At 37.2% G+C, this 12,792-nt stretch overlaps 1 protein-coding gene across 1 annotated transcript in view; it reads right to left on the bottom strand.

The window, feature by feature from the left end:
- Positions 1–11,254: 11,254 nt before the first annotated feature.
- Positions 11,255–12,792, bottom strand: part of fah (fumarylacetoacetate hydrolase (fumarylacetoacetase)) — a 29,751-nt gene continuing 28,213 nt past the window's right edge. The window contains exon 14 of the mRNA XM_083559283.1: positions 11,255–12,619. Coding sequence (XP_083415409.1) covers positions 12,543–12,619 — 77 coding nt within the window. The 3' untranslated portion in view covers positions 11,255–12,542. The remainder of the gene's footprint in view (positions 12,620–12,792) is intronic.

Genomic DNA, 12,792 nt, shown 5'->3' with positions numbered 1-12,792 from the left:
TTTGTTAATCGCTTTTTTAATGTCTATGTGTTTTTAAGATCAGAATTTTGTACCCCAAAAGGGTCCTGTATGTAAGATTTAATCCCACTTGACCCACCCCCTTTAATATTATGGGATATTCTATATAGATTCATGAAAAATTAAATCCCAAATTTAAATAAATTTTTTTCCAGGCTGTCATGCAAAACAAGTGAAGTACAAGAGTGGTGAATATTCACTGCACAGCTGGATTCAAACACTGAATTAGAACATATTTGGCATCATCTGCATTGCTTCACATAACTTTCTTTTCGGCTTCTCCCGTTAGGGGTCGCCACAGCGGATCCTCCGCACGTTTGATTTGGCACGTTTTACGCTGGATGGATTTCCTAACGCAACCCTCCCCAATTTATCCGGGCTTGGGACCGGCACTAAGAGTGGCTGGGGATGGTTCCCTGACCGGGGATCGAACCCGGGTCGCAGCGGTGAGAGCGCTGCATCTTAACCACTAGACCACCAGGGGACCTAAATCTGCATTGCTTCACATATTCTATTTAAATGACTAATAAGATGCACACAGTGCCATTTAAAGCTTTAGTTTTTTTTGCCATTTCTGTTTAGTGCAATTTTCATCTGTTTAGTGCATTTTTCATCATTCACTTTCTCTCTCACTTCAAAGGCAGAGCTCTTCAACAGGATATAGCACTCGATATCTGTCACACTCAGGAATCCTCATTCCCATGGCGAAAAGGGAAAAGTTAATTTGCACAGCTCCACCGGGGCTCTGACATTCCACACTCTTTTCAGGATATATGGCCACGGCTTTAAATATGATATATGACCGAAGCCAGTGTCGACGAACCTCGATCCCTAATCTAATCAAGACTCTTTCCTCTTATGTAGCAGTTGAACTCCAGTGAGAATTTACTTGCTGAAATTAACTGAGGCCTGTTTTCTTTTTCAGTCTGACAGCACCAGAAAATAGACAAAAGGGTCTCTAGTGAAATTAGGGTAGCTTGACATTGCAGCAATTATTTATTACCTGAAATCGTTAGTGATTATTTGTAATTGTAGGTGGTCATGTCACAATGTGGAGTCAAAACATGAAAAAGTCGGCTGCTATCAATTCTGAGGAACAGCCTCGGTCTTTCTGTAACCAGGGAATCATATTGGAAAAGGCATGTCTTTTTTCTTTGCTATACACTACAGACATTTGGGTTTGAGATCAAGAAACAAATATGAGACAACAGATCATCAACTTTTATTTGCCAATTTGCTACTTTACCTTTATCTTATATTTGGTATATAATGGTCTTTTAAGTTAATGCACAATTTTTAAAGCAGCCTATCAGATTTACTAACATCCTTTAATAAAAATCCTGAATCTTTAATTTAACATTTACCGTAATTTCCGGACTATAAAGCGCACCCATATATAAGTCGCACCCACTAAATTTTACAAATATTTTTATTTCTAACATAAATAAGCCGCACCTGTCTATAAGCTGCAGGTGTCTACACTAATGTACTTTACACAGGCTTTAACGAAAGACACGTTACACACGGTGTAACGGGTGAAATATGTTGTGCAACTTTTAGGAGCAGAGCGGTATTTTGGGAATAGCATGCCACTGCATTTTTACGCTATTACTGCGTTTGTGTAAGACTGAGGATTATGTCCTTATTATTTTCCGATGCTCATTTCTAAGTTTCTTTGACTAACCCGTAACGCTGTTGCCAAGAAAAATAAAAAAAGCACGAGTTTTGGAAACCTGTCTGTGCTTATATGATTTCTGTTGTAACTGGAGTTAGCGAGCTCCCCCTTCACCCAGACTCAACACGCTACAACGGTTTGTATCTAAACAGTAGCCTACCAAGAAAGTCATTGTTTACTGTCTTCCTCCTTCCTTTCACAACTATTTCTCTCGGGAGTTTATCTTTTGGCATCATCGTGCGTTTAAGAAAAAAGTTTTTTCTCCCAATGCCGTGCAGCTCAGAACACAGGTGCGTTTTTTCATTTCTGTTCAGAAATTTCATTGGTCTAATGTTATGGGGTTCAGTTTTTTGGCTTAGGCCAGTTGGATGTCCTGCCAAATTCTCTGAAACGCCTTTGGAGACCGTTAATGGTAGAGAAATGAACATTAAAATCACAGGCAGCAGCTCTGGTGGACATTTCTGCAGTCAGCATGCCAATCGCACACTCACTTAAAACTTACATCTGTGGCATTGTGCTGTGTGATAAAACTGCACATTTTAGAGTGGCCTTTTATTGTGGCCAGCCTAAAGCACACCTGTGCAATAATCATGCTGTCTAATCAGCATCTTGATCTGCCACACCTGTGAGGTGGATAGATTCTCTCAGCAAAGGAGAAGTGCTCACTAACACAGATTTAGACAGATTAGTAAACAATTCTTAAAAGAAATTGAGGACAAAAACAATACTTTTTAGTTATATTAAACTTAATATTTATTCTTTATACTTATTTTATTTATTTACTTTATTTTTATCCTTACATTTTATTTCTATTTTTCATGTTTACAGGTTGTACAGTGTTAAAAAGCATTTCACTACATGACTGTATTAATGTGTAGGTGACAAATAAAAAATCTTATTTGAATTTTAATCAATTTGAATTTTAATATTTTTTGTTAAGTTTTTTCATTTAGTCCTATCTTTAGGATGTGAAATGATGCTATGTTGTATCTTGGCCTGGTGATTATCTTGTTCAGTCTAAAACCTTATACTTTTCCCACCAATTAAATATTTTGTTATTGCTAGTGTGTTTTGGCTCATTGTCTTCCTGCAGGATGAAGTTCCTCTCAATTAGATTGAATGCACAATATTTATCTGTAAATTGGCAGACTGAATGCTTCTGTAGAAAAATATTTTTTCTGCAATCATCATGACTCAAATCATCAATAAATATTAGTGACCTCGCCAGGAACAATCATGCAAGCTCAAACTATAATACTCCATCTAGCCTGGTCTCTGATTCTTACTGCTGATAAGTGGTTTGCATTTAATATTATGGTCTCTTTATTTCTGTTCTTAGAGAGTTCTTTGAATGTGGATTGCTTTCAAAGTTTTCTATTTAAAACAGCACACACTCATTTACAAGAATGATGAATCTCCAGGGTGAAAGTTGCCACAGAGAAAACTAATAATCTACTGACAACACAATTTCTTTCTTATTCAAGTAATTCGACTGAGTGCTCCTAAAAGTGTACTTGTAGTGTAATTCCTAACATTTCATTGTAAGACTATAAGGCAACAATTCATTAAATCCATAGCACAATCAATAGACATTGTAAACCAACACCATTTTATATAAAAGCAGAATTCAATTTGTGATGACGGACTCAAAGGGTACTCAAAAGGTAATTAACACTAGTTAACCTTGCGTGATGATTAAAACATTTCCCAACAACAAGAATAATTTTTGTAAAGTCAAAATGTAGGTAATTATTTAAAAAAGATTGAGCACATTGTTAACCCTTTTTGGCATAGAGTTGTCCTCAAGCAACGAACCACCTTCTTGGTGGTTTACAAAACATGTCTCTGTCCAATAAAAAAGGGGCTGAAGTTTTTTTAAGGTTTTTAAATGAAGGTTTTTTTTTATTATTAATGGAAAACAAAATACAAAACTACATGGCACTGTGTGAAACAGTGTTTGCCCCCCTGTTAAAACTGTGGTTTATCACACTAGAGTTCAATTTCTCTCGCCACACACAGGCCTGATTACTGCCACACCTGTTCACAATCAAGAAATCTCTTAAATAGGACCTGCCTGACAAAGTGAAGTAGACCAAAAGATCCTCAAAAGCTGGACATCATGCCGAGATCCAAAAAAATTCAAAATCAAATGAGAAAGAAAGCAATTGAGATCTATCAGTCTGGAAGAGGTTATAAAGCCATTTCTGAAGCTTTGGGACTTCCACAGTGAGAGCCATTATTCACAAATGGCAAAAACATGGCTCAGTGGAGAACCTTCCCAGGAGTGGCCAGCCGACCAAAATTACCCCAAGAGTACAGTGACGACTCATCCAAGAGGTCACAAAAGACCCCACAACAACATCCAAAGAGCTGCAGGCCTCAGTTAGGGTCAGTGTTCATGACTCCACCATAGGAAAGGGACTGGGCAAAAATGATCTGCATGGCAGAGTTCCAAGATGAAAACCGCTGCTGAGCAAAAAGAACAAAGGCTCATCTCAGTTTTGCCAGAAAACATCTTGATGACCCCCAAGACTTTTGTGAAAATACTCTGTGGACTGACGAGACAAAAGTTGAACTTTTTGGAAGGTCTGTGTCCCATTACGTCTGCCGTAAAAGTAAGATGAATGTCCAGCCATCTGTTCGAGACCTCAAGCTGAAGCAAACTTTGTTTCTGCAGCAGGACGATGATCCACAACACACCAGCAAGTCAACCACTGAATGACAAAAAAACCTGAATCCTATTGAGATGCTGTGGCATGACCTTAAAAAAGCCAGTTCCTGCTCGAAAACCCTCCAATGCGGCTGAAATACAACAATTCTGCAGAGATGAGTGACCAAAATTCCTCCACAGCGCTGTAACAGACTCATTGCAAGTTATCACAAAATTGCAGTTGTTGCTGCTAAGGGTGGCCCAACCAGTTATTAGGTTTAGGGGGCAAACACTTTCACACAGAGCCATGTAGTTTTGGATTTAGTTTTCCCTCAATAATAAAAGCCTTCATTTAAAAACTGCATGTGGTGTTCTCTTGTGTTATCTTTTACTAATATTTAAATTAGTTTGATGATCTGAAACATTAAAGTGTGACAAGCATGCAAAAAAAATAAGAAATCAGGAAGAAGGCAAACACTTTCACACCAGTGTACACAAAACAAAATATCACATGCATCAACATGCAAAGAAGTATATTTGATTGATTAAAACGTATGTTATCATTCATATACTAAATCTGTTTTTTTTTATGTTTCCTCAGTGCAATATTGTGCAGTTAGACCACATATGTAATATAATTGTTCCTATAATCCTGTAAATATAATAAACACCTAATATTGACGCTGCAGTGTTATACAGCAGTTAATGTGATTCTTTCAGACAAAAATATAAAGCAGATATATATGTAGCGGCTGTTCCTCTGCGTTGTGTTAATTTTTGATGGTAAATAAATAAGGATCTTCCACACAAAAGCTGGTTTTACGGGGAGATTTATTCTCTGTGCCTCTCTCCTGTGTAGCAAAACCTCTCTCCTCTAGTGCCATTGCAGGAAAGAGCGCAGAGTAACACAACCACTCACACTTTACAAAACACATTATATAAAAATAATTCACAACCTTATAATTATCATAAAGAAATATGCAACAGCATTATAATTATGTAGAAACACAACAGTATTGTCTTATAAATACCTGCGTAGCAAAACATATAACCAGACAGGCACTGTTATCCGCAATGCTCATTTAGTCTGCCTGTTAACCACAAAATATATATTAAGTACAACAGATAATTACCAACAGAACTCAATAAATGCAGAGTATAATAGATATCAATACACTAGGATTTATCGTTAGTGTGCCCCGAAAATACACGTAAGCAGTACTTATTTGAGATGTTAGCCGCTTAGCTGCTAATACATCTCTCACACGTGCAACGCACACTCCTCATTGCAATCTCACACAATGCTCCGTTCACTTATTACAATACCCAAATAAACTACATTTACCACATTAATAACTTGAACTAATGGTCAAACATAACATCACATAGACTATTCCCCTTTATCTGGTGTTAAACATGACAAACACTTATAACACTGTTTAACACCAGATAAACAGGGCTCATGAAATCGTACCTCTCTCCTCTAGTGCCATTGCAGGAAAGAGGACGAACTTTTAATTGCGCTGCCAGTTAAACCGCTCACTACGTATGACGTGAGCTGGCGTACATACTATAGTTAATAAAAGCCCGTAACGTTTTCAAAATAAAATACTCCAAAACAGATGGTAATAAAAACAAATAATATAATAAAAAAAATAACAAAAAAAGTATAATCTGGTGTAACAACATATCCCTGCTACATATACACAGAACACCCATGATACTTGGAGGGTATCCATGTCAAAACAATAACTTACAATGTGTAAAACTGCTGAACTATTCCCACTTTAGATATTTTTTTTCCCCCTTTACCAAAACCCTACTACCTTTCAAATTCGTGGACCTTCCATCTTTTTGTCTTTCATTAAAAATCCCATTACACTCCTGTACTACCTTTGCTGATATAGCAATATTACTCAAGGCTTCAACTCTGCTGATAAAATGAATCCAAAATTCTTTTAGTATTGTGTTATTAGATACACACAGCCACAGGTACACAATTTCATTTTTGCCAGCTGATTCTTTATCAGTGAGTGAACTTGTGTCCTGTTCAGTCCAGCAGTTAATCAAGTTAAGAGGGCCTCTGTTAAATTCATTTTGGTGGCATGCCATTTTTTGGCCAGATGATTTGTTTAGACTATAAATTGTGTTTAAGAGGCATGTTGGAAAACATATTCCGTTTTGCACTCTGTCTTACTCTGTGATTTAAAAAAAAAACAACAACAACCGTCTCAATCATCAAATGTACATTTTTATTTAGTCTCTTCAGAGTTAAAAATGACTAAGCAGTTGTAGCTGTAGTGCGCACCAGGACTAAATTAAAAAATAATGCTTGTTTGGTGCTGTAATGGAGAATTATAATTATTTCAGAGGTGCGGTATTCAAATCAATAGCAGTAAATAATTTGAATAATTAGAATTTTTGGTCAGACTTATGCAAGAAAGTCTTGCTTTCTGAAAATTATATATAAATTTATTATATCTTATCTCATATGAAGAAGTACAGACGGGTGACAATTTGAGTCAAAGATGATGCCACTCACAATCCACAGGACTCACAAAAAAAGTGTAGAAGTTCAAAACTATGTAAATCACATGCTATAGACTTTACAGTCCTTCCAATTAATTAATTATACTATATGCCAACACATTAATTTGCCTGTCGATCTGCGCATATTAAAAACAATAGATTCTTTACTAACTTCCATGCACAATAAGCCATACGCCTGCATCAGCAGTTCCTCATGCATGCTCAAGGCTGTGTACATCTATGGATCTCTTTCATGCCCCTTGAAATAAAACTTATGAAATATGTCATCTGTGCCACATAAATCATAGGATTTCAGTGTTGCACGGTGTGAGCTCTACAGCGCACACATGGTTTTCAATCAATAACTTTAAACAAGACAGAAGGCTTTTGGTGTCATTTTTTATAGTGAAGCAAATGCAGGCATTTGAATTATTGTGCCAGCATTTTTTTGCACCAACATGGTATTAAAGAAATACTACTACTACTACTACTATCATAACAATAAACTTCAGAAGTCTATAAACACACATTTAACCTTTAACATGGTTAAAAAAATAACAGTTTGTGTGAAAGAAATAACATGAACAGAAGGCTATAATATACTATCAGGCCTAAAATTAATGGCATGCTTCAAGAAAGAATATTTACAAAACTGACTATTGAATTATTCTTTGATTTTTCAACAGTGTCAAAGTCACTGTCATATTAATTAAAAAGCCAAATTTATTTCTATAACGCTTTTCACAACGGACATTGTCTCAAAGAAGCTTTACAAAATTTTTTGAGTTTAAGGTGAGCAATGTGTGTTTATCCCTGATGAGCAGCCATGGCGACTGTGACAAGGAAAAACTCTCTTAGACGTTATGAAGAAGAAACCTTAAGAGTAACGGGTGATATCAAGATTGTGATTGTAAGTCTTTAAAACAATACAAAACACTGGAGAGTGAGAACTAACATGAGCACCGGAATGTATAATTATGTGTAAGAGATCAAAGAGAATATCTTTCGGCTGAATGGTGTTTCACAACCCTCTCTATCCAAACTGGCAGAGCTTGCACAAGAAGCATGGACAAAAATAACAGGATCCAGATGTGCAAAGCTGACAGAGATAGATCCCAGAAGATTTGCAGCCGTAATTGCGATTGAAAACGCCATTGACTGAGGTCAATGGAGGTGAATAAACGAATGGATGACAATTACCTTTGCCTGTCACTATGTTCAAAGTTACATTCAGTGAAATTTCTTAGCACTTAGAAAATTGCACCTTATGCCCTTTGACCAGTCGACACATTGAAATAAATGTTATGGTAGCACAGTACCATCATACTCTTGTCCGAAATGCACTGCTGTGGACAGAATTTTGTGGCAGGAATGCATAACATTGTGTATACTGTATGTACATTCGTCTATTGGTTGTATTATATCTTCTCTATGCCTTTCTTTCTTGTGCGAGTTTAAGGTTAAACCAACTGTGAGCTCTCCACATGTGCTGGCTCTTGAAATTTGAAAGAGGGAGGGAGAGAGGGAAGGAGAGAACGAGAGAGAGCGCACAACCACAAGCAGATTGCCCCTGCATGACATTAGATCTACACTAACTCAAGTTCAGCACCATCTGCTGCCCAGATTAAAGGCCGAGCCCCTACCGAGACCTCAGAGTCAGCAATGACACACAACTATACGATATAAATGTACGCAGATTTTCAAGCAATAACCTTTACTTGTTTAACTCAGAGGTGAAACAAAAAAAGGAAGTCAAACTCCCATTAAGCGTTTTTCTTTTTCAGATGAATAAATTAGTAGTAAAGAAAATGTCACAAAAAACAGTTTTTTTTGTGCCAGGTTTATTACATCATGGCAAGGCTTTAAATGAGAGCTATAACCAAAATAATTGTATTCAAGACAATGCATACATTTGGAAAAGCTCAGTTTAAGTCACTGGATGTTTCATCTTGCAATATTTGCACAGCAGGAATCACCTTTAGACTATTAAAATACCCGATATAACTGTGGGTTATATATCGGTGCATATGGGTGTATATTTATATATGCCTGTATATTTATTCATTTATCTAATCAGACAATTATATGATAGCATGTAACAAGCAACTACAGGTCAAAAGCTTTAGGCAATGTTTATATCAAACATCAGAATGGAGCAAATGTGTAATCTCTGTAACTATCTGTGGCATGGTTCTTGGTACCAGATGGGCTGGTCTGAGTATTTCAGAAACAGCTGATCTCCTGGGATTTTAACAAACAGTCTCTTAGAGTGTACACAGAATGGTGCATAAAACAAAAAACAATCACTGACTGACAGGTTTGTTGGTAGAAACGCCTTTGTGTTGCCCAGAAGGATATAGTACTTAATATAATCACTTACAACCATGGGGGTTTGAAAAGCATCTTAGCAAATCAGGTTTCACCCGTCAGACAAGGACAAGAATCTGAGGCAAGCATGAGATTACATTCTAGTTTTCATTTTTGGACTGTATTAAATATAAACATTTTGCTACAATGGCTCAAGACTACAGTTGCCATGAACAGTTTTGCATTTAAGCATCTATCAGTAAACAGTTGATAATCTCAACAGTGAAAAAACTATAATGAATGGACATTCGGTATCACTCATGTGAGGTAGGGTTCCTTGTGAGTGTGATTCATCTTGAAATTTCTTCCTTATACCATCTCAGGAAGTTTTCCCTTGCCCACCACTGGCTTGCTCATTAGGAATAAACTTGAGAATTTATGAATTCCAAATATATATTTGTAATCTGTTTATTTATATAAAGCTGCTTTGGGACAATATCTGTTGCTAAAAGCGCTACACAAATAAAATTGATTTGATATCAATTGAGCTGTTGTTGCCAAGTTGGACCGTATCATCAAAGACACTATATGGACAAATGCTTGTGGACACATGACAATAGGATCATCCCATTCCATGATCGGTCCCCATTTTTCTGTTATAATAACCGCCACTTTACTTGGACGATGCTCCACTGCATTTTGGCTGGTAGAGATTTGTGCTCATTCAGCCACAAAAGTAAAAAAAAAGTAAGATACCGATGTAGGGTGAGGAGTTCTGAGGCGCAGTTAGCATTCTAATTCATTCCAAAAGCTTTCAATAGGATTAAGGTCAGAGCTCTATAGCAGGCCACACAAGATCTTCCACTGCAACCCATGTCAAGTCGACATTATGCACAAGACCATTGTCATAAGTCTTTTATACAAGTGAAGAAAGAATTGAATGCTACCTCATCCAAAGTCATCTTATACAATTACATGCCTCCAACTTGTATGGTAACAGTTTGGAGAAGAACCACCTATCGTCAAGTTTATTTCTATAGCGCTTTTCACAAGAGACATTGTCTCAAAGCAGCCTTACAGAATTTAAGTTAATGGAGCTGAAGCAACCTCAGGATGCCTCGGGATTGGTAAAGAGAGAGAAGCAGTGGAGAGGAATTAGTGTAGCTGCTGTTCATAATATTTACAAGCACAAGTTGATAATGTGCATGTGATCAGATGTACTAGAGCACTAGGTTATGATGTGATGTGTGTTATGTGTGGGACTCGCTAAAAAGATACGTCTTTAATCTGCACTTAAACTGGGAGAGTGTGTCTGAGCCCCGAACACTGGCAGGAAGACTGTTCCAAAGTTTAGGAGCTAAATGTGAAAATGTTCTACCGCCTTTAGTGAACTTTGCTATACTAGGAGCTACTAGAAGTCCAGAGTTTTGAGATCTCAAGGAGTGTGACGGATTGTAGTGTGTTAGAAGACTAGAAAGATAAATGGGAGTCAAACCATTTGTGTTTTGTAGGTAAGTAGCAGTAGTTTGTAGTCGATTCGAAACTTAACAGGAAGCCAGTGTAGGGATGATAAGATTGGGGTTATATGATCATATTTTCTTGACCTTGTGAGAAATCGGGCTGCTGCGTTCCGGACTAAATGTAACGTGATTATTAATGATGCAGGACAAACACCTAGTAATGCTTTACAGTAGTCCAGTCTGGACGTCATGAACTGGTGTCCCAATACGTTTGTCTGTATAGTGTATATAGGCCGTTATAATGATACACAAACCCAACTAATATTAGCCAGCACCACACTCTTTTAATTCCTTTCTAAAGATAGATTTTTAATCTGAATGGTCTCTGGGTAGTAAAAACAGAAAGTGAATCACAGTAATAGATGCTGTAATGAGAGGAACGAGATGATTGTGTGTTTAAATGCAGCCCAGTTTGGAGATGAAATAGCAATTGCTAGATCATTACGAGTCATTAAACCACAGCAGGTAAATTTTGAGTGGAGGCAGAGTAATTAATCAAATGACACAGCTCTTTTACGCCGCACGTGCTGATGGATTAAATACGCGCATGCGGAGTTAACAGACATCAGTAACTTTAATTACCAATTTGTGGGTAACAGAAATAAACATAACACTGCCTTTGGTAATTAGGCTTCATGTTGAGAAGCCTTTTTCGAAATTGAATGTTTAAAGGATTTATGCGCCAGAGGCTATTTTTTTGAAAAGCTCAGGAGTTTTACCTAATCAAGCTTTTTCTAAAGGCAGAAAAGGAAAGGACCGGTTAGCACATGCAAACTACACAAGGTGGAAGTTGGAATGTTTAATCAGTCATCCATTACTGCCTTGCTGGGAAAAAAAAATGCTGCTAAGTCTGAACAATTTCCAAAAACATCAAGCTGATCAAGCTGGTAAAATTTCTTTTGCCAGCTGGACGATTAATCACGGTAAATTTGCGTGAAGAGAGCTTGAACCGAATCCGCAAATCAATGGGTAAGGGGGTGGAGATGAAATGAACAATCACCAAGACGTATTGCTGTCTTATAACACAGGTCGATTTAAATCACAGATTATACTCTGTGGAAGGAAGCGGATGATCATTAAAATAAAGCCGTGTTGACATCTTCCCAATTAGCAACTGAGCTTGTTTATGTCTTAGAGACATAAATTGCAACCACCGTGCCAGTTTACGTGGCTATTATCTGGGTCGTTATTGTTATGTGATGAAACTAAGCGGAGGTGACAGACTCTGCGCACTCAGACGTTTAGCTTCTAAAACAAGCTGCCGTATTTTTTACACAGAATTGTGGCTTTTAGCGAATATAACTATCTGTTACTTCCTGTAGAATTGCGTTGAGCTATTATGAGAGCTGACCTATGCTTCTTTTTGCTTTACAGTTCAATGTTGCATTATTAAACATGAATAAAAATCATGCTTATTAATAACTTGTCAGTGATCGTCGAGCCCCTTCCTATTAGAAACAAAAATACATCAAACAATAATATCATATACTGCTTATATATATATATATATATATATATATATATATATATATATATATATATATAAAAAGCCAATGGAATGTTTCTGGACACTCTCATATTATTAAACACAAAAGTCAATGCGTTTAGTCCAATCTCCGTTCAATTTCCTTGGCTGTCGCACACAATCTATCATAATCATTTCTGCCCAGAGATAAGCTTTGTCTAAGTGAAACTCCAATGAGCTAATCAAAACAGCTTGCATGTACTCCATTAGCTGTCAGGGAAAAGGTCATGAATAATTAAACGTGACTGATAAGGCATCATTTGGTGCATGAAAAGCCCAGCTGCTTTTAGGGAGGGAAAGGAGTAATAATGGGGAACATCACTGCTGTAGCGCAGGAATGACCTTCCCCTGGCACGATCCGAAACCAACGCGGTATCCCCGACCCTCACAGTAACCTAGGGAGGAGAAAAAAAAACAGCGAGAAAGATAGAAGTAAAGAGTTAGTGCAGATAATGAATCGTTCCAGAACAGGATTGGGCTGATGCGCAGGTGTCTACATACTTTTGGTAGACTACACATTGTTATTTATTATGCAACTATAGAGAGAGAGAGAGAGAGAAAAAAAAAA

This window comes from Silurus aristotelis (genome assembly GCF_946808225.1).
Source record: "Silurus aristotelis genome assembly, chromosome: 13".
NCBI lineage: Eukaryota > Metazoa > Chordata > Actinopteri > Siluriformes > Siluridae > Silurus > Silurus aristotelis.
The sequence above is the reverse complement of the archived record's forward strand: the minus strand, read 5'-3'. Positions and strand labels throughout refer to the sequence as shown.